The following is a 26,991-nucleotide window of genomic DNA, read 5'->3' on the forward strand; positions in this document are numbered from 1 at the left end:
GGATACTTCACATTGCTACCAAAATAAGTATCAGATGCATAATTTAAAATTTGTCTATGACTTGCACGCATCTACTCCTATTTGCTTTCACTCAATTTTACCTACACTCATGCTTGCTTAATTAAAAAGAACAGAAAGGTGTTGTTACTCAGTGAAGTGCAACTTCAACTCAACTGCATCCCAGTTTTAAGATCTTTTACTGACAATAAGGGTGCTTAGTAAAAATCTACAAACTGCCTAAATGCTCTTGTTTCTTTCCAATGCCTACTTGGACACAGTAAGAGCTTAGAGCTCTATCAGACCTCTCTTGTTCCTCAGCACCCTCCCCTCCTATACTCCAGATGGCATGGCAGCAGCCACTTCAAACTCAATTTCATTTCAACCTATAGATTGCATTACCCTAATCTAAATTAGTGTTTTATTTTGTAAAGTATGGCCCTCAGATCTATGGTAGATATGCTTCTTAACATCATTAAAGAGGATGTTCTTGTACCACAAGCATACTGGTATCTCAGAAAGTGCTGTTATCATCCAATTCAGTTTTTATAGATCCAGTTCTCCACTGATGCTATCTTAAGAGTTATCCTACATGGGCTTGTTCTGTGGTTGGTTTTGTTTTGTTTTGTTTTCTACCCTTCTAACATCAACAAACAGTATGTCTAGTAACAGCCTCGCACTTGGGCTCTTGGTCAATACAGACCAGATAACTTTTGTTGGTCACCCAGCAGGTCAAAAACACTTTAATGAGATTGCTCCCAATCACATTTTCTCCAACCATTTGCTCAGTTCCTTCCTGGATATGACAACGTAAATGCTTCCCATCTCTGCCTTTTCCTGAAAAATCCTGCCAGCACCTTACTGCACAACTTGGATTCAAGCTTAGCATTGCCCATGGAGCATTAAGCACTTTATTGGCACAAAGAAGGGAAGCAGGCATTACCGATGATAAGACAGAAACAGAATGAAAGGTGTGGCATGTTAAAGGCACCCCGAATCACTATCAGATTTACATTTAAATGAAAATCATTTTTAATCATTAGTAGCAAAAACAAATTGCCCCAAAAAAAAACAACACAAAAACAAACAAAAAAAAAAAACAACCCACATACTAGCACCTTCTTGGCATGACCCTGTAATACATGTAAATTTGTGTCCCATCTTTCCTAGATACAGAATTTATCCTCAGCGGGTACATACAGGATCCCTAGTTAACCTAATTCAAGGGCTTGGAGAGATGCTGCTGTTTTGTAAATGAAAACAGCAAAGTAGTTGTGTAAGAAGTTCATAGAGCAGATCCTCCTGGAAGCTATGTTAATGCACATGGAAAATGGACAGGTGACTGGTGACAGCCAGCATGGCTTCACTAAGAGCAAATTGTGCCTGATAAATTTGGTGGCCTTCTACAACAGGCGTACAGCATTAGGGGTTAATGGAAGAGCTACTGATATCATCCACCTCAAATTGTACAAAGCATTTGATGTTGTCCCATACAACATTCTTGTCTCTAACATAGAGAGGTATGGATTTGACAAATGGACAACTCAGCGGGTAAGGACTTGTTTGGATGATCACATTCAAAGAGTTGCTGTCAACGGCTCAACGTACAGGTGGAGACCAGCAATAAGTGGTGCCCCTCAGGGGTCTGTATTGGGACTGTATTATTAAATATATCTGTCAGCAACATGGATAGTGGGACTGAGTGCGCCCTCAGAAAGTTTGTGGATGACACCAAGCTGAGTGGTGTAGTTGACACCAAAGAAGGCAGGGATGCTGTCCAGAGGGATCTGGACAGGCTTGAGAGTTCAAGGCCAAGTGCAAGGTCCTCCACTTGGGTCAGGGCACCCCAAACATGAATACAGGCTGGGGGATGGCTGCATTGAGAGCAGCCCTACACGGAAGGACTTGGGGGTAGTAGTGACTGAAAACCTGAATATGAGATGGCAATGTGTGCTTGCAGCCCAGAAAGCCAATTGTTTCCTGGACTGCATTGAAAGAAGTGTGGCCAGTAGGTCAACAGAGGTGATTCACCCCATTTACTCTGCTGATCTGAGACCCCACCTGGAGTACGGTGGGGCCTCCAGCATAGGAAAGACAGGGACCTGTTGGAGTGAGTCCAGAGGAGGGCCATGAGAATGATCTGGAGCACCACTCCTAAGAAAACAGGCTGAGAGAGATGGGGTTGTTCAGCCTGGAGGAGAGAGGGCTCCAGAAGAACTTTACAGCAGCCTTTCAGTACTTAAAGGAGGCTTACAGAAGAGAGAGAGGGAGGGATGCTTTATCAGGAATTGTAGTGATAGGACAACAGGTAATGGTTTTAACCTAAAAGAGGGTAGGTTTAGATTAGATATTTAGGAAGAAATTATTTACTATGAGGATGGTGAGGCACTGGAACAGGTTGCCCAGAGAAGCTGTGGCTGCCCTATCCCTGGAACTGTTCAAGGCCAGGTTGGATGGGGCTTTGGGCAACCTGGTCTGGTGGGAGGTGCCCCTGTCCATAGCAGGGGTTCAGAACTAGATAATCTTTAAGGTTCCTTCAAACCCAAATCATTCTATGATTCTTTGAAGACACTGATATGCAGCCCAAAGCTATGTAGTCCTGCATTTCCAGCTCCACAATCTCCCTGAATTTTTGTAGTTGGCTGATACAGGTGTACACATGACAACTGGAGAACAGCTTTAGCAGTGCTCAGCAACACACAACGGGATGTTCAGCTAGCCGCTCTCCTCTTTAGTTCTGTGGAGAAGAGCAGGGCTCAGAAGGTGCCAGCCCAGACCCTCTGCAGTGACTCACACAGAGCAAAGATTGACTGAAATTATTGATGACGTTCACTGGCCATGAATGCTTCAGTACAAGAAGGCAAACTGCATAATCAAACATTTAAAAGGGGAAATTTCACAAATTTTCTCAGCAATTAATTTTTCTAAGACAGATTTTCTTCCACCCACTTACTTTCCTTAATAATTTAAAACCTTCCTTATGAGGAAGCTCAAATTCATCATGTTCTTGCTAACAAAGCATATATTTAGTATTCTCTGAATCTCTTTTCTATCTGGTAACTAGCAGACTGCCACTGCCTTTCCAGCTTTGACAACTACATCTAAGTTAAGGATCCATTTGACAGTTTTTCCTGAAGCCCTGTTTTGCTTCAGTTTAGTACACATGAAATTTTATTTTGTATATGCCACTAACTCCTTCCTCACAGTGCTAAACATGTACATATATTTCAGTTTCACTTTTTTTTTTTTTTCAAACCCTCAGATACCTAACTTAGGGGGAGGAGGTGGGAAGAAGAGGGAATGTAAGAACAAAATTTTCCTTTCCCCTCCCACCCCCCCTTTTAACCTCTTTGAACACATTTGAAACATTGGTATCCTTTTGGTGGCACAGCCTCTGCTCTAGCATTTGTGTCATTTTACAGGTTAACATAAAATTACCAACACCAAGAAAATTTTTCCAAATTACAATTTTTTTGACAGATTGTTTCAGAAGCAATTGCCACTGGACAGTCAAACTTTCAGCTCTCTTTTTGTAGTTTAAGACATTTTGCTGATTATTTTTAAATACTTCTTTTTTTTAAACAATGAGGAAACAGTAATAAATTTTCAGTTTTTTAGAGGAAAAATAACTAGAAGATTTTCAGCTTTCTGACCTGCCCTAGGAAGCTTACTTTTATAAACAGAAGTCTAGAGAAAATATACAGAGCAGCAATATTGCAAGAAAGAAACAACTTCTCTCTTTACCTTTGTTTCTATAGGTTGATCTTGTTTGCTGATTTCCTCATTTGGTTCTTCCTCCATGTTAGTATTAATTTCTAGAGTTTCATTGTCAGACGGGAGCAGTGTATCACTGCTTGGAGTCCTGTAGCAGCTGTTAAGTATCTGTCCTTCACAGGAAGTTGTAGTTTCTAATGACTCTCTGGACGTACTTACTCTTTCGCCATTTATTAAGCTGCTGTTGATTGAATTATCTGGAACTGGGGTGGACACAGCAGAGCCATGGTCAGGTATCCTTCTGTCCTCACGTTCCATCTGGTCTTGTGCTAGTACACCATTGGCTGTGTGTGTCTGTGCAACCTGAGTTTTGTTGGTATTACTGTTTCCCTGTTTTTGTAGCAGTTGTTGGGAGGGGAATTTTGGCTGAGGTGATGGTGTTGATCCATATCTTCCTTGAGATTTAGAGATGTTGAGAACAGAGGAATCTTTCTTCAAATCACTAGGACTGAATGGGCTATGACACCAGACAAGCAAAACATAGATGAGAGAAAAGTTAAACATGGCATTATAAAAGAAAAAAATAACTAAACAACTATTAAGGGAAGTAGGACAGTTAGACCATATAAACAGTTCCTCCAAATCGTTTCTTCCTATATTAATATTAGGAAGTTCACACCACCAAGACTTGAATAGCATTTTTCCATTAAAGCATAACATGCATTTCTTAGTGAAAACCTGGAGTCTATATTGATTGACTACATCCTCATCTCTCTATGTATGTTTACTCCTTATTTATAGGACAGTTTATACAAATACTATAAGTATATTATGAACTTCTATATAAGTGGCTTGAAAAATACCTTACACTAGCTTCATTTTCTTCTATCATATAACAAAAGAACTAAATCATTTCTCATTTAGTTGTGCAGAAATTATTCTTTTTTTAAAAAAAAAAAAAAAAAAGCGCTCCCAAAATGCTGAGAAACTTAGCTATAATTCATTGACATTTTTCCATTGCATGCATACAGTAAAGTGGCTTAATTAACTTTCTCCCATGCCTGTATGTTTATGAACTGTACAGACTAATGAAAATATGTTATCATAATCGAGGATCAGTTTGTCATTCATGAACGTGCTACCTAGTCATTTGAAGACCAGTAATTACAAGTGAAGTTGACCTTCATGGAAGACACATTCTCTGAGTTGAGCACGTTTTCAAAACGTGCACTCCTTCCCCAGCCACGGCAGGGCATTCCAGAATTAGGCATGCTAATTAGGAAAGTTTCTCATCAGCAGAGATCAGAGATTTGAAGAGAGTTTATCACTGGAGAGGTATTTCATTAGGAATAACGTTAGCCAAAAGCTACTCAACTTCTCCCCAAAACAAAATGCCTCTAAAGTCTACAAAAAAGAAAGTTTTCAGTGCTTTCTTCATAGATTCCTTTATTTGCATAATATTGAAAAAAAATTTCTGTACAATCCAGTAGGCATGGCTAGCAAAAACAAACATACAGCTCATTGGCATGAGGGCACATTGAACTGAAGAAGTTCTCTTACAGGAAAAAAAGAAAAAAAAAAAGCTGATAACACTGAAGGCAGTATTTCTAAGGACAGAGAAATTCCAAAAGGCAGCTCAATTCCTTCGGGGGTGCATTTTGATGCCTTTACATCTGCCTTTATTGCAAAAAGTCAGAATTCTATGGAAAGTCTTTTATATGCCTCTTATTCTCCACTTCCACAGATGCAATGAAAATGTAACTGCTCAGACTTACAGATGAGTTCAAAACCAAACAAAAACAATAAAGCATGCTCTATTGTAAGTATTTTATTCTAGAACTTGATAGTTCACAGCCACTAGGAAGAACAATCAAAGAGGTAAAACTGTTTTTCTAGTGACACTGCATTGTTAAAAAAGACTTGGATAATTCTCTGAAGGAAGACTGGGAAACAAAATGATAACAGGACTGGAGACCTGAATTAGTCATAAAATTCACAGGACCTCTAGTGCTGCACTAGTTTCTTTTTCCCACCTTTTGGCAGTTGTCGTGACAGCAGCACAATTAAGCTTGTGGCTAATGATGGAAGTTTCTTGCAGACAAAGCTCTCAAATGTTTTCTATTCCACTAAACAAACCTCCTTTTGCATAGCTTAGCTGCTTCTGCATAAAGGATTAAATTTCCCCCATCTTGAGGAGGCATTCTTTCAATGAAAATTTTAATACTCTGGCTCCTTACAACATGATCTGTTGTACATCGTGCATTCAGCCCTCTAGGGGCCACTCCTTCAAAACATCAATATCCTGAGGAAACAGAAGAAAGTAATATCCCAAACTTGTAACACTCCACTGTCACTGGACCGTTTCCTGAACTGTTCCCCTGTCATGGGATTTCTGGAAAGTCACTTTCTTTGTACAGAGTAGATATATTGGAACTTCTGTTTCAGAGCTTATAATGTTTGTCATATGCATCCAATTAAAAGACACACAAATAGAACTATTCCATGAATGTAGAGCTCACTCTAGCTCTTGTTTTTCAAAGTTCCAAGTGTTTCCTGTGAAATACAGTATAAAAGCTAAGGAACATCAAGATATTCCACTAAAATCACCAAGTACTACAAAGCAGTTTAGTGGATGCATGCCATATCAATACAAGTAACTCATATAGCATGCATCCACTAAAATTGTTTGCTCTCCACATAAATGATCTGAAGAGGTTAAGTCAGTATAAAAGGAAAACCAGAATTTCCAGTTTTTCTGTTTGTTTATAAAAGTGATTTTTTTTTCCTGTGAGAACAAGATAATTTAGGATTTGCTCCAAAGTTTCATTCTTAAATCAGCACTTATTTCAAATCATTGTATTTTTCAGGATGTTTTTAAAAATGTTGAAAGGGGTGTGTGTGTGTGTGTCTTCTCACTTTAAAGAAAAATTAAGACTAGGGCCTCATGAAGAAGCACAGCCCTGTACAGACCACATATACAATTGGCTCGCACCATTTCAAAGCATGCAGTTTTGCCATCAGCTCCTCTGGCAGGGACAGTTTTGAGCACCACCATACCATCAACATTATTTACACTTTACTTGAATGTTAAGCCACACATGACAGAACTACAAAAGAATTAAAATTATACCACATACCTGCCTCCTTCAAAACGATGGATGAGATCTGACACTTTACTGGACTTTTCCTTTGTGACACTAGGAACAGGGGTAGGTGTATCTTCCTCCATTCTTGGCTTCTGACTTGATAAAGCTTTATGCCTAGGGGTTTGGTATGTAACAGGTGATACCTTCTGCAGATGAATTGGCTTTGGAGGCACTGCAAACAACAGTAACAGTGATCAATCACTCAGGAGTTGTTTCTTTGAATTTCCAGAACACATATAAGATTTTTTGCATAAGAACTTATCACAGTAATTAAGAATAGAGTCTTTTTGATTTACTTAACCTTCAAGCTGTTTTATGAATATAGGAACTTCATACACTTATGTGCTGTGTGGTATCAGACATCTTGTTACATTTTGGCCCGGCCCAGAGTGGTGGCGCATGGACTTAAATCCAGCTGACAAAAATCATGAGTGGCGTTCCCACAGGGTCAGTGTTGGGGCCCATCCTCTTTAATATCTTTATTGATGATTTGGATGAGGGAATTGAGTGCACCTTCAGTAAGTTTGCAGATGACACCAAGTTGGGGGGAAGTGTCAATCTGCCGGAGGGTAGGAAGGCCCTGCAGAGGGACCTGGACAGGTTGGATCAATGGGCAGAGGCCAATGGGATGAGGTTCAACATGGCTAAGTGCCGGGTCCTGCTCTTTGGCCACAACAACCCCATGCAATGGCTTGCAAAGGCTTGTGGCAGAGTGGCTCAAAAGCTGGGCAGAAGAAAGGGATCTGGGGGGGAGGGGGAGGTCAACACTTGCCTGAACATGAGCCAGCAGTGTGCCCAGATGGCCAAGAAGGCCAACAGCATCCTGGCTTGTATCAGGAATAGTGTAGCCAGCAGGACCAGGGAAGTCATTGTCCCTCTGTACTCTGCTCTGGTGAGGCCACACCTCAAGTGCTGTGTTCAGCTTTGGGCCCCTCAGTACAAGAAGGACATTGAGGCTCTGGAACGTGCCCAGAGAAGGGCTACGAAGCTGGTGAAGGGCCTGAGACACAAGTCCTGTGAGGAGCGGCTGAGGGAACTGGGGTTGTTTAGTCTGGGGAAGAGGAGGCTCAGGGGAGACCTTATTGCTCTCTACAACTCCCTGAAAGGAAGTTGTGAGGAGCTGGGGGTCGGCCTCTTCTTGCAGATAACTACTGATAGGACTAGAGGGAAGGGCCTCAAGTTGTGCCCGGGGAGGTTAAGGTTGGAAATGAGGAGACATTTCTTCTCAGAAAGAGTAGTCAGACATTGGAATGGGTTGCACAGGGAGGTGGTGGAATCACCGCCCCTGGGGGTGTTCAAGGAAAGGTTGGACGTAGTGCTTAGGGACATGGTTCATTGGGTGATAGCAGTGGTTGGGGGATGGTTGGACCAGACGATCTTGGAGGTTTTTTCCAATCTTAATGATTCTATGATCTCTTGGGTGGAAGCCAAACCACACGCTACTTGCCAAGCTAAAAAGCTGCCCCCCCCCGCCTTTTTTCCTTCTCCTTTTTGGTGTTCTGCATTAAACACATATGCTGCCTCCACAAATATAGATTTTATCCTGAAAAGGAATTAATCATAGGATCTAGGCATGTTGTGGAACTCAAGAATCTTTTCCCAAGAGAGATTTAAACTGCTGCCCCTAACCGTCGATGCTCTCATTCTTTACCTTCTCCCTCATTGCTTCAAAGATAATTGTCAGTGGAAAAGATATCCATCTTCAGCTTCAAGCTTCCTCGAGTTAGTGAACCTTTGTCTATACTGCTGAAAATCCGGTTCCCCAAAAATATTTTTCATTTTTCTAATTTTTTCCCACATCCCTACCATAAGCTCTTATTAGATAGTTAACGATCAGCCAGTGTTTAATATGGCAGTGACTAGAAGACAAGTCACCGCCTGTGGCAGCAGACGCTCCTTGGGCTCGACTGCTACACTGAAGGCACTGCATGAAGGTGTGCCACAAAGCCTGACCCTCCAGCGGGTACCTGGGACTTGTCAGGGAGCATGCACAAGGGAAAGGAGGTAAGAATGTGCATCAGCAATCACACACAACTTACACAACAGACAAATAAGCACTGCTACAGGGTGCACAATAGATGGATGTGAAAAAGCCATGTTTGTCACATCCCTGATTCTAGAACAGCTTCCTGATTTACCCTGAAAAAACTGTGTGCCATAGGAATTAGCTTAAATCCCACCAACCAACACTTGAAAGTGGTAGTGAATAAATTCTTAGAAATATACTATCACAGAATAAGATAGATTTGAAGGGACACTTGATTTAGGATGACTTTCCACCTCCTACCTTAGATTAAATTTATAGGAGGTAACACTCATCTGTGCATCCGATAACTAAATTGTACTCGAGAGAGATTGCAGTGGTAACTGCAGTCTGAAAAGTACCATGAGGGACACTGTGAAGAAATAAAAGTACCACAAAAAGCTTAAGACTTCAATCATATCAACTACAACTGGAGACAAATGAAATAGAGGAAGAAGAAAGGAAGTCCTTGTAGATCAGTTTATTTAATGTGTATGTGTGTACCTTTGGTTCTCTTAAGCTTTGTTCCTATTTGATAAAACAAGCAAAAAAGGAAGTTCGGGAAAGGATGCAGTGCAGCAAGGACAACTGAAAATACTGTAATTTTCAAATAGTTACAACACAATCCTGAAACAAACAGAATATAAAATTGTGTAAGTGTTTGAGTATATGTGCTAACTGAAGCCTTTCTTGTGGGGCTGTGTACATTTGCTCACCCGCTGCTGCAGTGCTGTGGAACAACTTCTCCTACGTTCCGTCTTCCCAGGGAGCTCTGAGAATGCGTGGCAGAATTAGGCCAACGAGCATCACATAACTGTCAAAGCACTGAATAAGTTACTGCGCTGACAAAGGCGATGGGACAGCTGAAAAATGCGAGACAAGTGGACTGGGAAAAAGCAGGCCACATAATTGAGCGTGGGCATTGCCACTTCCCCAGGGTAGGAGACGAAAGGGAAAGAGGATGTTGGGTGGGTTTACTGACCAGCACTAGGCTTTTTTATAGAAAGACTTCTTGCAACTCATTGTGTAGAGCCCACAGTCCTGTGAATTTTCTTACTTAATGGACTCGTACATCAATTCTTTTGTACATCTCATAAGTTAATATCCTCACAAGGATATATTAAAGCTACTAAAGTTGAGGGAATTAGTGTCTACTAATAAAGCAGAAAGAATTAGTTGGAAGCTATTTTTGTAGGGGATCCCTTGGGACAAAAATCAAATTCTAGGACATTCTGTGAAGGGACTGCACATTTTCATAGCTATTATTAAGGGAAAAAAAGGAAAGAAAAATACCAACATAATATTTCAGTAGGGTAAGCTGGAGGAATCTCTGGTCAAACTGGACAGAACCAGTATATCAAAAATTCCTGTGACGCCTTCAGAGGAGAACCACAAACCAAATAGACATACCAGATCCCCAGTGGAAGTTATTTTCTTCTTTATTTCTTATTACCATCCAACAGACAGCATTTCCCATAATCAGTTGCTGCTGTTGCTACTATTACTTTTAGAAATAGCGCAGTGGGGAAAGGACAGTCACAAGATCAATGAAAAGAAAAGCACAGTAGTATAAAAAGCACTGCAAACCTCCCTGTAAGGTCAACCTTATTAACAGGAATTACAGAAAACAAATTCCATTAATTCTTCCCTCAATGTACTTCTAAAGTGTTTTATTTTAATCAGATTATCTTTCAAAGTTCACACAGCAAGGATCTTAAAGAAAAGAAATGAGAAAAGACTGGCCTATTTTAATATACTGCATAATACAGAGCTCTGTCAAATCTATAAATACTCTTATCTCTACACTGTAGAATTTTGAGCTTATTAGGAGATATGAACAGAATATTCTGCCTGAAGAAAAACCCTTAGTATACTCAGGTAGCCGCTACTGCATTGTGCTAGCCAAAATATACAATCAGTGTTTAAATTGTAGTCCCTAGTTGTGCATTCAACTTGGTATATGCATAAGGAGATGAGAGGTAATTTGAGACACCTACAAATGGCTCAATAGCTGCAACAACCTCTGCTGACAAGAAGGCATATTAGCAAAGTCTATCACTTCTCTTAGAAAGCATGTTCATTCACCCTCTATGCACTTAAATTCTGCTGGTTAAAAATGCTGCCACGTTTTAATTCAATGAAAATATGAAAACAGTTCCTGGGGTAAGCAACTACAGTTCTCCCAGCTGAGTCATCTTCATCATCTTTTTGCGTGCTCCATCACCTTCATGAGGATCAAACGAGCACAGCTGGATAGATATTAAAGACTCACAGTAGCAAGAACAGTACAAAATAACCAGTAACCTAGACTCAGCAGAAGGAGGAAAAATGTCAGCTGCTCTTTAGGATGTACATTTCCACATTTTTATATCGTGTCAGAACAAGTATCTTTCAAAAACATATTAAGAAATAAAACCAGTAACACTCAAGTGTGCTTTATTCATTTATCTCCTTTCTGAAGATTATGTTTGGAAATGAGCATTTTGCTTGCTAAAAGAGACATTGCTACAGGTTTCGGTTTCTTAAAGCACCATACAGTTTGGAGAAGTCTAGTTGGCTCTCAGGTTCAGTCCAGTTCACCTTTAATTGTAGAAGTTTCCTTTGCCAGAAAAATACAGTATACACTGCACACCTTTAAGAGGCTTTTCAGCTTTTCTGGGCCCAGGCCACCAAATAGCTTCAAAACCATGGACTAATTTATAATTAGCAGAGAAAGGAGAGCAGGACTGACGTGACACAGTAAATGGACTTCAGCTGACCAAGTTTTGAATGTTTGTGTCCATACTGTTTCATAGTAGCACACACCAGGCCATCTTCTGGAGCAGCACATCATCTCCAACAAAGATGCCTCTTTGGAATCAGCAGGAGATTCACAAGTACTCCTAAGTGCTCATTAGAAAAATCTAAATGAGCAACTGATGCGCAGCCCTCAACTGACAAGATCCTTCATTGCTTTGAGGAAGCGTTGACACTTAACAGATTTTCCTTTCTACAATAATACTGGCTGCTAGAGACAACAGTTTTAGTGTCCGATACTTCATAATTGGGCATCATATAAAGCTCATAAAAGAGGTTCAAAAAGCATGGAATAGAAGAACCTAGAAAAAAAATACATCAATTCATTCATGTGACTTCACATGCAGTCTGCTATCACTAGGTCCAGATCGCTGCCCAAGTATTTGTAGGTAAGCACAAATGTCAAGTTTTCTAACAATTTGCTTCATTTCTTGCACATCACATTTGCCTCAGAACTCATTAGCATATTTTGCTATTTCCAGTGACTACCTCCAGTCTGGATTCACCCCTTTATCAGAGAATGCACCACGCTGATGCAAAGACAAAGCACCGCATTTCACAGCTGGTACACACTGTGACTGCTTTTCTCTGCAGTTGAGGCTTCCTCACTTAACACCCTAACTGGCCTTCAGTCACCTTCTGCTTTCATTCCAAATTTGCAGACTTTCGTGAATCAACTTCTACTTAGCACAGAACTCTGACATATGAACTGCTAAACTGTTGATGGAAGGAATTAATGGGGAACAAAAATTGCCTTTTTTTTTTTTTTTTTATTTCCTACTATCAATGTATCAGACAGCTACTTTGTTTTCTCCTTGAAATGCCAGGAAAAAAAATAATTTGAAAGAATTTTATATTGGATTCTGTGCAGAAAAAGCGTTCACTTGCTCCAACTGCCCTAAGAAAGCTGTTTCCAAAAATTTAAACTACTGCTCAGTGACCAAGTACAAAGCAAAGCAGGTTCAGAGTCCATGGTTCATTTATTTCAAGCACAAGATTTTGGACATTCTGCCTCTATATGAAAGTTAAGTTTATTAAAAATACCCATACCCCACTTATAATCCAACTTCAAAGTGTTCTTTCTCTCTCTCATTTTAATTGTATACATTTTTGTAGGTTAGATGAAGGTCATTTCACAGTTAATTCATCAGCAACCAAACACATTGGCATTTCGATTCAGGTCTGTGATCTTACTTCCTTTCATTACAAAAGGACATTTAGTATTTGCAAGACTAGAACAACAATTTGGAGAAACATTTCCTGCTACTATAAAACCAAAATGACTCCATACCTGTACGTTAATAGCTGCTCAAAAAAAAAAAAAAGAAAAACTCAGTAACATTTAAACCAATAAACTAGATCAATTTAGTTTGCTTAAACAATTTGGTCTCTATTTTGTTTTGCTTCAATTGAATTTAAAAAAGCCAAAACAAAATACGCTGCAATTTTGATATGCAGCACACATTTAATAGGAACAGAGAAAGACATAGGCCCATGGATAGAGCATCCACAAAATACTATTTATGACAGTATTATTGTATAGAATCTCCACAGCTGCATTTCTTAGACTACAACATTACTCCTGGCTATGCCACTTTTTGGAGCAAGCAATTTTGGCATAAACAAAGAAGTCATGGCTACAAAAGAGCAACAACAGCTGTGTAATGACTTGAATGAATGAGGTTCAATAATATCCAATGCCTAATTTATCTAACAGCTGAAATTTATACTAAGTGGGCTGTCTTTGTTTTTGAAAAGTTTAAATCTTTTTATTCATTGCCCATTTCTCTTCTAAAATATTTTTCTTGGGAAGAACATGTGGTCTCTTGCTAACTTAGCTTTGGAGAATGCTTTTCAGAGCCCTAGGAACTGGTGCAGAGAGACCACTCTGATAAGCAATGTTTACATATGACTGCCAGTATTGTTCACTAAACTAAAAATGTTTTATCAAAGGTTAAATAATAACAAACAACATTAAAAAAATATTTTGCTCTCATTCACCCTAAATAAACAAAGCTTTTCAAAAATTTCTTCCCCTCCTTAACTCTAAGATAAATTCAGGACTACTGCAAAATTCTTCAAGATGCATTTTCCCATGGACCGATACACAGATTTTTAAATCCACAACATGATGAGTCTACATGATTCTATTTTCTATTCATGGTTTAGATGTGATCTAGTTTTCTGTAAGTGACTCTAGCTTCTCTCGTATCAGCACTGTGTCTTAGAATCCAATTCACTGAGCAAGATCGTGATATCAGTCTTCAAAATTCACTTTTTTTCCTTTCGAGATGAAGTTCCTACTGTACATCGCTACTAAAAGACATCAGTTCAGATTCTCTTTGAATTCGAGATTTCCAGAAAATAGGGACTCACAGGGACTCTGTTATGATCAACCTCAGCAGAATCATTAACATTACTGAGAAGACCACATAAAAAACGGTTAGAGGTTTAGATTTGTAATTTCAACATGTAGGTTTATCTTCTAAAATTGAAAACGCTATTTATGGACAGGAAGAAGAGCAATCTACTACTCTGCAGGACATACTGTACAGCTTTTACTGTGCAAGCACCAAGTTCCAATCTCTTTCCACATAATCCTACCTGTACTGAGCTCAGCTGGAATCTCAAAGGTCCTGAATTTCCTCCCTGCTGTGAAGTCAGCTTGCCAAACACTCCATCTCATTCAAAAATATTGTCACAACCTTCCAGCTCAAAAATGGTAATCCGTATGAAAAACGAGCCCTGACATCAGCTTAATATTAACAAGGGACTTACACATGTTTTCTCATCTCTAACTACTAGCCACGTCTTGGGCACCGAAAGACTTTCACGCTTGCTGCCTGGCAGTAAGTGCACAGCGAATTGCTAGATAATTGAGATGCAAGCACCACCTACCATTTTTTAAACCGTGATAGTAAGTCCAATCTTTCTTCTGAGAACCTTTCTCAGCAAAATATTACTTCATCAGAAACTACCCATTCAAAGCATTTACAGAACATTTGTATTTCCATAGCAAACTTTTACCCCATTATTTTCTCTCCAAGAAGTACAATTATTTCAAGGTGCTCTACTTCTCTGAAAGTAAGATGAAGAACAAATTACCAAACTGAAGTATTTGATACTATTTACCTTGTGGCTTTGGATTTGAAGCTGAACGTGGGGACTGTTTGACTGGCACACTTCCATTTAATCCCTGAGCCGCTTCATTGCGTGCATTCTGCTCAACTAGCCTGGCTGTGGCACTCACTGGACAAGATCTAGACGGTATTAAGGACTTTGGACAGATGCTGCTGCCTGAAAAACAAATACGTTCAAAAAACAAGAGTTAGAAACAGGATTACATGCAAAGTAGAATGACTACAAACACACATTTTAAGCGCTAACACTTCTCCACAGAGAAAATTTGAATACTTGTCTTCACTTTGGAGAGTGTCTTATTGTAAAAATAAGCTTTACCTTTCACTCAAATTTATTACTTTGCTTAAATCTTGAAGAGTTGCATGTATTAAATATATATATATATTTCCACCATGGCTAGCCTAGTATCTCCTACAGAAAGCTTACAATCTCTGACTTCTTCCCATCTGAACTGTCAATGTGCTTGTTCAATAGAGCTATTGAAAAAACAGCATGTTCGTTCAGCCATTCTATTTCTGTATCCAAAGTGTTCACAAAATGCTATACATTCAAAATATTTTTATTATTGAAGATAGCATCCAAAATTTGCTAAATGCCATTTTTTTGTAGTCCAGAGCAATTATTACGGACATTAAAAAAAAAAAAAGAGCAAAGCACAAAGTCAGCGAACTTCTATTGCATTTCATCCTAGCAGAACGGAATTCATTCTAATTGAGAGGATCAATATGCTGCTATTTGTAAGAAAGCTGGATGCAAAAATAAAGCAAAACATATCTAAACAATAGAAACTGTAGTAAAAGCATGTGTTAGAAAGGTACTTCTGTAAGCCTAAACCATGCATTTTGTTTTGTGGGCGTGGAAGTTATTCATTCTGTAAACCTTATCAAAGACTTAAAATACTATATGAAGGACCTAGAAATCTCACGTAAGTCAATATTCTTCCATCTCTGAGTCAAAAAATCCACTTTTTTTCTTTCTGTCGGGAAGTGCAAGGGGAAGACTGAAAATCCATTTCTCATTTTTTTGCAGTGTTGCCATAATTATTTTCATTTTCACAAAATAACTAGGGTAGAGTTTGAATAGTTAAATTTATTGCTTTTCTTTGCCATCATTTCACCTCTGCTTGCTTGTACTAGCAGAAATGAAGTACAATTGGGGTTTTGTTTGCTAGTTTCCAAAAAAACAAATCCAAAACCCAGCCAACCATTTCATAAGGCAATCCTCTGTTGTCTTCTGAAAAACAACGAGTCTGCAGAACCTAGAAGAGCTGATATAATGCATCTTCCTATCCCGAGGCAAAATCCATTATATCAAGCCATTCTTAGCAACAGCCAAGCCTACTCTTAAAACAGCGGTGGAAAGAGATTCCACAGCTATTGCTTAACACTGTTTAAAGACTCTTCAATACTTTGTGGATTGCTACAGTATTTTCAAATACTTATTTCTTAGAAGCTTATTTTCTTTTTAAAGACTGCAAGAGCCGTACACTAAGAAGAGGCTTCTACAAACATGGAGGCTTGCAAAGGTCCATGAAGAGATCAACAACCCACCCAACCAAGGCACTAGTATCAGGATCACAACACATGCAGGACACCCGTGGCTGCACCATTCCCTCTTCTGCTTCATTCAGTTACCCCAAGAACATAAAGGTTCTGGGACCAGCCACAAAGCCAATTTAATAATGCTCACCAGACATTTGTGATCTTAGGAGGAAACTCTTCAGCTGTGCTTCTTTGGGTATCTCCATATACAAAAAGTTGTCTTGTACTACAGTGGGAACTCTATCCCAGACCATTCCTCATTACACCAGGATATACACGTTATATACCTTAAGTGCCATCTCCACCTCTCCTATGTAGGTTGGAGTATTGAAAGTTCTTGGACAGACCCAGGGGATGGCATGGGGGTTGTATGAGCAAGTCTTTCCCATCTCCATCAAAGAGCTGACAGGCTGAGTTTCCCTCTCCTCCAGAAATCTATGCCATATTGCAACTGTTCACAGTCCAATTTGGAAATCCCCAACTTACAAACAATTTTAAAAAGAGAAACTCCTGGCAGGATCAGTACATCCCACACATCAGGTAGGCAACTGAACATACATGAGAAATCAGTCTTACAACTTTGCAGTGAGGGTGAAAAGTGTGATGATGTCTTAGAGCTTTTTGAAAACTGTTCTGTCTGTCTGCAGATCTGACAGCTCACTTCAAAATTTCCACCTCCGCAACTGCAGATCAGTGAGAGGCACTGCTACTGCCAACTGTTCAGGCCAAGGCTGGAAATCGCCATCAAAATAGTACCTTATTATTTGAATTCCCTGAGAAAACAAGGTACAGCCAGGGTTGGAATTGGAACATATTTTATGCATGCAACTTTATCAACGTGCTTTCTCCTGTTTAAGGCTATCACTCACCCAGACACAGAGCTGCTGCTGAACAGGGCAGTTCTATTGCCTACCACTCCTTCTCCCTCCTTGTCAGCAACTACTCCAGCTTCTCCTCCTGGCTACTCCTCCTCCTAGGCTAGCACCAGCAATTGTGAAACCACGCATTGAGATGAGCAGCAGAAATGAAACAATTGAAAGCTGGATTATGTTTTAGACAGGTGGGTTCAGTGAACCCATGGCCACTCCAGCACCACTGCTGGCACAAGGGAAGAGGCAGGAACATGACTGGCAGGGGGGCAAGCCAGCACCCTGCTGCAGGAGTCCTTACTTCAGTCTAAGTATATCATTTAAATGCAACCCCAGTCCCTCAAAGCAAATATTCAGGCTTGGATTCTGCCTTGTTAACACACACACACAGCTTTAGCACAAAGTCTCACAAAACCAGGAACATCTGAAAACCAATTTTTAATGCAAAAACATTGGTCTGCTTTAAGAATCAGTTTTGTTGTCAGCATCCCCCCCCACCCACCAGACTAGCACATGCTCATTGCATTCAATGCACAAAAGCCATTTTGCAAAGCTCCTCCGCTGTAATACAAGCGACAGAAGAGGTTGCTTCTTTGCAGTGAGATCTTCTGCAACCGCTGATATAATACAAAATTCCAAGAGGCATTCTGACCTAAAATGTACTGTGGTTTAACACTCCAAACAATTCAATGCTTGGTGAGTGCAGGGAATAAGAACATCTTCACATTCATTACTGTTGCACAAGCCATTATATGAATGATTCATCCTGTCTGGAAGACTTATTTGCTGCAGATTGACACGCTACAGATATTCAAGACATATTTCAAACAAGTAATTCTGTTAATCGTTCCACATCCCCAAGCCACATGTTTTGAAGAGTAATATAGCCACATCAGGATGAACAAAATACGTTCAGCTTTCTTCATACGTAAAGCTGGAATGGAAAAAGGTAAATGAAATCTGGCCACACCATACTTCTATGCAGAACTGAGTAGTCACATTCTCTGGAGGAAAAGCATACTTTAACATCCCTGGAAATCTAAGCCCTAGTTTCTTGCCAGTGAAAGATACTACCTTCCAGGTGATGTAGGCAATAAATAAATAAAATGTGACAAATCTGTAGTGAATATTCCTGTATTTCTATCTAATAACAAAGACTTGCAAGCGTATTTTAAGAAAAACCCCAAACACGTCATTTTCAGCACGTACAAAAATACCAAATGTTTGCTCCACAAGCAATTCTGCTCAATTCTGACCATTTAAGAAGGCAGTCTACCTTTTAGAAATTCAATCATTGCACTGTAAGTACAACTTAATTTTTTATTATATATGCAAAAAGCCAGACATGCTGCAAAAACCTGCACTTTCTACTGGGCTGAAACAGATCCCCATTGCGATTGATTTTAATCTGATTAAAGAAACACCTGTGTATTTCTGCAATTTTATGTATTATAATAACCGAGAGATTTTAACTGAACTCAGACATGCAATGAGCAAAATACTACTTGCCAGTTACTGTATTCACTAGTACAGGACTAACACAGCCTGTTATAATTGGGGATAATTAAATACACTGAAGAGCAGAGAAAATTAAAATGGAGGCAGGCAAGAATGTAAATGAGAAAGAAGAGAAATAACTAACAGAAAAGAAAAACAAATGTAAGTTTGATAAGTGCTTAGTTGTTTTGCTTATCATCTGCAAGAAAATTAGATGTTTGAAGCTAGGAGATGCATTATCTAATTTTTCAGAGTATTTTAATTAAAAATAACTTGGAGCCATGAACATTTTAGACAGTCAATCAGCTTGAAATGCCAGTAACATGAAAAAAAGACTTGTGCATTTACAAAAGGTTAAAGTAATGTTTCAGTACTGCATTGGTCTTCCATCAGAAGTTCCATGAGCTTCAGGAAAATAATCTCAACACCATCAGATTTTCTGTGATGTCCGCTTTTATCCCTGCATCCATACTGCTCCAGTACCCCTCTAATTTTCACTGCCATTGTGATTTACTCTTGATTGTACATTCTGAATGCACGAAATGCAACATTTCCAGATGTAACCAAAGCCTATGGGGAAAGGGTTACTCTTTGGGGACTGGCAGGAGGCAAAATTTAAGTCTCAAAACCAGCTTTACTTCTCTGAAAATTACATAACTACATATACACACCCCGTGTATTAAGTCCCAACAATACCTACCATCATGATTGTGGTTTTGATTTAATATTGGTAGATCTTTTCGCAGAACATCAGTGCAAAGCTTCACCCTTCCTACTTGCCCCCAGACACACATGGAGGTTCAGCTAATATCCTCCCTACCAAAGCCTTTACCTAAAGCATTAGTTTAGCCACAGTAATCTAGGCATACAATCTCCTGGTAAATTGAAAACAATATTAAGTAGTTCTGGCACTAAAAAGATTCATTCAAACATCCACTTGCTTCACTGAACGCTACAGGAACCATAGTGGGGCCAGCACAAGAACGAGCTGTTTCCTAAGTCCAAAGAGGAAAGCAGCCAAAGGACTCTTGCACAAGCAGTTACAATAGCAGATTTGTTGAGGCCTGAGCAGGAAATCTAGTAAATCAGGTCATGGATTTTGCCCACAACTGTGTCCAAACCTGCTCTCAAAATTAAGTTTTTGTAACTCAGTGCCTACTATTCACAGGCTTGCCCTTTTTGTGAGGAACCCATACAATACTTTGAGGCATATACTGCTAATTACATACCCAAACATGTTTTAAGAATAACAGCCTGGAATAAGCTAAAAACTATCTGAAAATCTGGAGTATGGAGGAGGAGAGTAGGAAGCCTGGAGATCAGAGTGTCTCTAATGAGAACAAACAAAAAATGTACCTTCTTCCAAATTCTATTAAATGCTATCCTCTAAAGTTAATTATGTATTTGTATTTTGATACATTGTCCCCTCTCTATCATAGCAATGACAGACTTGTGAATGCCTTGAAACTTCAGAACAGTGCAAAAATTTCACACTGATATTCTGTTCTGTGCAGATGAGCTCTAAAGGTTAAACGTCAGGCAGCGTTTATTGTGGTGAGCAACTGCTGAAATACTGCAAGCAGTTGATAATGCAATGCTGTAAAAAGAGAAAAATAACTTTTGCTGAAGTCAGTAGGGCTGTGTAGCTGAAGAAATCAGTTTTCTTTCTGCAGTATGGTGCTGGCCAAAAAAAATAAAAGGTAAATATCAGAAGGTTTAGAATTATCTTTGAAGAGTGGAATCTTGGAAAAACTTAAGACGCAGATCAAGTTCTAGTGAAGTATTAGTTCAGATACACTTGCTAGCAAAATCAAAAAAAAAAATTTCTTGTAAAGCTATTCTCCAGACACAAGCAAAAATATTCTAAGTTCAACAGAAGGTAGACCTGTTTCTGGGAATAATGGGGATGTGATGCATACAAGGCTATTATTTCTCATGTCATTGCATGGAAACATCCTTAGGATTACCAAATGCTGTCCTCCCTTTCACAGCATTTATTGCAAGGAGTAAATCACTCTGCAAGCAAATAAGGTAGAAAACAAGAAGTGTATCGATACCACTCCTTTTGTTCAATAAACATGGTGAATATAACCACAACATTTGATGGTAAAATTAAACAAGTGAAACATTACTCAACTCAAAACTGGTATGCCAAATACTTGCTACACAATACTTCCTGGGAACCAGAAAACATTCAGATTCTTAGTAGGTAAGCTAGTTTGCATAATAATGAAGAGCAGAGGTTTCCAAATTATAGTATGCACACCACACACGTGAGCCACTGAAAACAAACAGAGCAGGAATATAGAACTGAAAAAAACTTCAGCAAGTTCAACCATGTGAGAGACACAATTTTCTAATAAGAAATAATTTCATTACGAATAATAGTTCTTTTGAAATAATTTCACTTCTAAGAAGGTCTGGGTTATGCAGAGTGTTTTTGATAGAACCCAATTCAAAGCAGATACGTACCCGTATCTGCTTGGCCTAAGATGACACATTACTGCATTGGTCTGTTTTGTGGGTATTCATGAGACGCAAGCAGTCACTGTCACCTTTCCCGTGTTTTCTCGAGCTTTATGGTTGTTCTGGCTGGGAGAAACCACATGTCTTTCCCACAGTAATTTTTATCTTTGTGCCTGAAATAGTGCCTTACAGTCACTGCAACTAAAGAGCCCAAATTTGCCGAGCTACCAGCTTTGATGCCACTGCATTCAAACAGCTTACCTGCTTTAAGATTTTAAAGCCTAAGCTCCAAAAGGAAACACCGAAATACTAACAAGTAAGATAAAACATCGATAACCTCCTGATCTCAGTCTCAGGATACTATATATACAACACAAAGTAAAGGACTCAATGGTGAATTTCACATTCACTACGTATGTTGTGCCAGCACTGGCTACAGTAGGCACACTCAGTGTGTCTTAACTCTGCTTTCCTTCCTGGCTCTGATCTCTGTTCTTTGAGATCTGATCTAAAAGTAATTTCCAAGCAAGCAGGCCTGTGCATCTGCTGTGGTCTTAGTAAAAGGAGTAAGTCAGCAATTAATGTGACTCTCTCTTAACATTTGTCTACATTTTGGATTAGCACAATAACATAACTTGCATTGCTGGTGCTGTTCCAACAAAATAAAAAACATTGTACAAGACTTCAAATGGCTCTTTCCAGGGCTGAGCCCAAAAAACAAGTTCCTTAGAAAACATTACAGTTTCTCCATTGGACAATTAGAGATTACAACAGAGAATACAACACATGCCTCATCAGAGAGGGCACATTCTGGAGTCAGGAATATGGAAATGCAAAGTGAGAAAAGGGAATGCAAAGCAAGTCAAAAAACCACCTGCAGTATGTGGAGTCTTTAAAATCAAAATTAATTTGATAGAAGTCCAAGTGGCATATGCTATACTATAATGCTAACTAGTCACATAAAATAAAACAGGAAAAGGAACAGTGAACAGCTTTTAAAAACTGTACCCGTGGTTTGAGCCTTCTGAGAACAAGGCTCTCTGCAGTCAGCATCTTCTACACCTTCCCCCTGCTGGACCACAACTTTCCTATTGTTGACAGACTTGCAGTGCCACTGCTCTCTAATCACTCAGTTTTTGGAGGACACCAGTGGTGAAACTGATGCTCAGGCACCTTAGGGGTGGAGGACCTCAGCTGAAGCTGAGGTTACTGATGGCCACAGGGGTGGAGGGTTGCGGAAGCTGCAAGTCTCTGAGATAATGCGACAACCTCACTGCTGGCCTTTGCTGCTGTGGTTTTCTACTCTTACATCTTCCTCCATCATAAGAAGCAGAGGCAGCAAGCCTGTGGGTCTTGCTACTGACAGAGCAACTGCTCCAGATGGCAGGACCTCCAGAAACCTGCCACTGCTACTCCGTCCTCTGAAAGGGAGAAGGGGCATGGAGGGAGCAGGCAGGACCGCCCGGCTTGGGCTGAAGCACGCCTCCGTTTCCCTTGAGTGGAAACCACTAATTCAGAATATGCTGCCAACGTGCAGTTTGTGGTTTGAGAGTAATAGCTTATGACTTAAGTCCTCGGCCAAAAACATAGACTCTATTATATTAAGGCTCTTAGGAGTCACCTATACTCATATACACTGGGACAACGGCTTTAGTGATGGCTGCTGTTAATCAGCTATTTAATGATTATCAGAGATTTCTCATATGAACAGAGACAAGCAACTTTCAATTCACATCTCCAGAAGAAAACATATGATTAAAGGGAAAGCTCTAAGCAAAATGAGTTCTGTTTACAGGAATCAAGAACTACTCTTTCACATGAATACTTGGGTTCCTGTATTACAAAAACAGTCCCTCAAACTCATTTTCACTTTGGTCTTTGAACATGTATTATCAAGCCCAAAATCTAAACAGAAAATATGCAGCAGTGTTCTTTTTACCTCTGGAGACTTTTCATAGTTTGTTTTTAATAAAATAGTATCAATATTGTTTAAGTGATTTGGGCGTGATTTCTTCTTTTTGTGAAGACTATCTCCAAGACTTAAAGGCTACCAAGGTTTCTAACCCTACAAATGATAAACCATAAGCTTCATGTATTTAAAAACGATGACTTTACCACAAAAAAAATAAAAATAATAATAAAAAGTGTATAGTAAGTAGCAGCAGTTTCATCGCTCCAGGATAACGCAGAGGAAGCTGATCCTTGAAACCACCACATTCAGCTTTCTGCTGTTACTGTCTCATTTCTACACCAGATAATTTCAGGTAATTTCTCCCTCCTTGTCAACACAGTCTTTTGCTAGTTCCGTAATACATGATAGCAACTTTCAGCTCAAGAAGTGCTTCTCACATGGCAATATTTTACAGTCCCAGGAGAGTACTGACTACATCCTTCAATCTCTTCCCTGTGGCAATCGTGGTAAAATTGGTGAGCATTGTACCTGAGGGCCATTTGCTTCCCTCCCTGTCCTTGTGAACTTTTTACAGTTTCACACGCATTTGATGAAGGAAGGGCTTCAGTAAGGTTTGTGTCTTTCTTGAGTTCCTACTGCATTAATAGCCATTGTGGTGAACCCTACCATGAGAAAAGATTAGCATGAAGCACTTCTGCCAAGTTTTCCCAAAGTATTTTTTCCTTTCAGTTTTCCTTGTAGAGCTGTGAGGTGAGGAATGGATCCCCAGCCATTCTACAAAACAGTGACTTTTTTTTTTTTAAATGAATTTTAGGTTATCAGCATATTTTACACCAGCAGCACTCATCATTTTTGAAATATCCTGACCTCCTACTTAATGAGAACACCCCATTTGAATAATCAGACCCGCTGATCACAGAACAATCACTTGTCTGAACAAGGGCTGTGGCATTAAGCCGTAGATATTTCTTTTGCTTGATTTGCTGAGTCTTAAGATGGTTTAATTTCTTCCAGTTACCTTATGTAAGATAACCAGCAGGATGCCATAACTAAGCAGCAGTCTAACATTTCATATTAAGGAGAGCACCTCCAGTACTGGAGTCATGTTAGGAAAACATGCAGATACTTTTATTTTGTACAAACTATTGAAATTATTCAAGATGTCATAGTAAAATATACTTATGCAATTGTAATACTAATTCAAAGAATAAAAAAAAGTCATTCACTTCTATAAATTCTAAGCTATTATAAAACAATAGTGTTTAGGTTTGACAAATACTTACAGGTTTTCAAAAAAAGATAAATAAGACTGAACTGTAAATTTCACCATTTTGCTCACTATACACTGCTTAAGAAGACTTCCCTATCAAGTCAATTGTTGATATTTTCCTCTTCTTCTCTGCCCAGTTACCTATGCAGTTGTTTCAGATTCATCTCAACTCAGAGCTATTTTAGAAAACACACACATACTTTAAGACATACATTCAGCTACTTCTGTTGATAGGAGATGAATTGCTAGGCAAATATTTTTAGAAATAGGATGCTTAGAAATAAAAAAAAAGAAATACCACAGACCCACAGGAAAAAAAAAAATCTAATAACAGGAGGTTCAAAGTATAACTGACATCTATTCTTTCAGAAGATCTGAACACACTGATAGAAAGATACATTCTGATAGCATTTAAGTAGTTTCAAGGTATGAATGTATATGCATTATATCTGAAATGCATAATAGCCAAAGGTCCAAACAGAAGTCAATTATGCAATACAAGCCAATAAAATTATCACTGATAGACAGGAACTGCTTCCCACTGCCAGCTGCTGAGGCAGTGTGTCAGGCCAGATCTGGCAACCCAAAACCATCCAGGAGCCAGCCAGCACTGACACGAGTTGTTCCACCCGCTCCCCTCCCTCCTCCTGGCTGCCTGCTCCCACCACTTTGCATCAGTGCTGGCATGCATCTAGCCACAGGATGCAGGCCGGGAAAGTTAAGCCCTCAGAAATGTAACCCTGCCAAACAAACAGAAAAAAAAAAAAAAAAAAAAAAAGCAACTAACTCTCTTCCAGATTCACACCTTCAGTCACCTCAGATGCACTGGGGCTTGGGCAAAGATGCAAATGTATTGACAGGGGAAAGGAAGACAAGGCACTCTTTTCAGAGGCAAGTAGCCACTAGATGATGTTAATTCCATTCAATCCCTTCTTAAGGGTTATTGTTGGAGAAAACAGTATTAAAACGTGTGTGTTTGTGTCAAAACCCTATTCTCTAAACATACATGAATCAAGACTTAAAATAATATGCTCTAATTAAAGAAAAGGCTGCAGCATGTTAACTGCATAATAGCATCACAACAGCACACCAGCCACTACTTTCTGTTATACTTCAATCTTTCAAATATTTAAAATTATGGACGTGATAAAGAACAGTGATAAAGAGGGTGATAAACATGTGGCTGTGAGTCTCTTAAATACGTATCAGCAGCACAGCTGTGCGGTGCTCCAACTGCTCAGCAGAGAACACTTTTCCTCCCCGAAGTCAGCGGTGCACAGCCTGCTGTCAGGCTCTCTGAGCACTCCCGTCTCCCTGCCAAGTAATTAACAACCATCATCTACAAGACACAGAAAAACAAGCAGCTCCCTGGGAATGGCTCATTGCACCGAAAGAGAAATATAAAGAACCCAAAGCTGGACACTTCACAAGAATTCAAGTGCTTCCTGCTTTGGCCCTGGTTGGGAAAAAAAAAAAAAAAAAAGAATAGCTAGAAAAAGCTTGGTTTAAGTACATTTAGGGCCTTCCTGTGAAATTGTTTAAGAGGGACCTTCCTTCTTCTGTCTCCTCAAACCCTACCATAATTATGCCAGTTTTTATGTGGCGCCTTGCCTATAAAGAGCGATAGAGAGAGAGAGATCACCATTTCACGCTAACTCATCAGTTTCTAATCATCCTTACAGAAGGAAGTCAAATACATGTTGCCTGGAATCCAAATGGGGAATAAAGCCTTAGCCTTAAATTGCCAAAAATTACTACCGTTTGTGCTGCCGTTCACAGAGCTTGCTTCAGCTCAGCAGACCTGCCATCAGTGCAATCACCCCTTGAACATCAAAACAGGTTGCAACAGCTTTGTTTTATGCTATGAACTGGCCAAGAGATACAAACTGAGAACAATTGTAATGTTTATTTCTCTCTCCTCTCTTTTCCAGAATCCCATTTAAAATATATTAAAAAAAAATAACTACTATATGATGAATTTTAAATATCATCTCTTAAAACTTAATTCAGAGAATTAACACGTTTTTCTTGCAGACTCAGATGAATATTTACCATCCTGTTCCAAAAAGCTTAATAGTCATATGATTGTTTAAGTAACTTCCTTATCTTCAAAGGAGCAAATGGATAGAAAATGCTTTTTAAAAAGTCATATGAAGTAAAAATACATTAAACCCACCAACACTTCCTAAAGAGAAATGATTTTAAAACAACTCGAGTTTTGTCCAGCACACTTGAAGGATGTGCAACCTTTCACTTTGCAAACATTCCGAAAATGAAAATGTTTAAGGCCTCAGGACAGACTAAAAAAGGCTGCTCAAAACCAAAAATAAAACCACGGAGACTGACCAAGACAACCCCCACAGAAAAGGGTTAGCTTTATCCCCTTCCTTTCCTCACCATCCTTTGAGTTCGCATCACTTACTTCTTACCAACACTAATACTTTTTTGGATTTATTGCCAAGCCAACGTAACCCCACAAGAAAACAATATGCTGCTTGTATCATACTAGTTTTCTGCTGTGTGAGCAAGCTGAAATGGCTTGGGGATGAGACCAAAAGCCTCGGAAAGGCCCAGGGAGGGCCTGGGCAGCCCCCTCGCAGCACCCACCCATTCGGTCAC

General features: G+C 39.4%; 1 protein-coding gene across 5 annotated transcripts in view; it reads right to left on the reverse strand.

Annotated features, from left to right (window-relative positions):
* FGD4 (FYVE, RhoGEF and PH domain containing 4) overlaps nt 1-26,991 on the reverse strand; it is a 94,283-nt gene that overhangs the window by 27,050 nt on the left and 40,242 nt on the right. For all 5 annotated transcript variants that reach the window (XM_050708161.1, XM_050708157.1, XM_050708154.1 and 2 more), the window contains 3 exons: nt 14,809-14,973; nt 6,849-7,029; nt 3,742-4,228 (listed from right to left, as the gene is read on the reverse strand). In XM_050708161.1, coding sequence (XP_050564118.1) covers nt 3,742-4,228; nt 6,849-7,029; nt 14,809-14,973 — 833 coding nt within the window. The remainder of the gene's footprint in view (nt 1-3,741; nt 4,229-6,848; nt 7,030-14,808; nt 14,974-26,991) is intronic.

This window comes from Cygnus atratus, chromosome 1 (assembly GCF_013377495.2).
Source record: "Cygnus atratus isolate AKBS03 ecotype Queensland, Australia chromosome 1, CAtr_DNAZoo_HiC_assembly, whole genome shotgun sequence".
Lineage (NCBI taxonomy): Eukaryota > Metazoa > Chordata > Aves > Anseriformes > Anatidae > Cygnus > Cygnus atratus.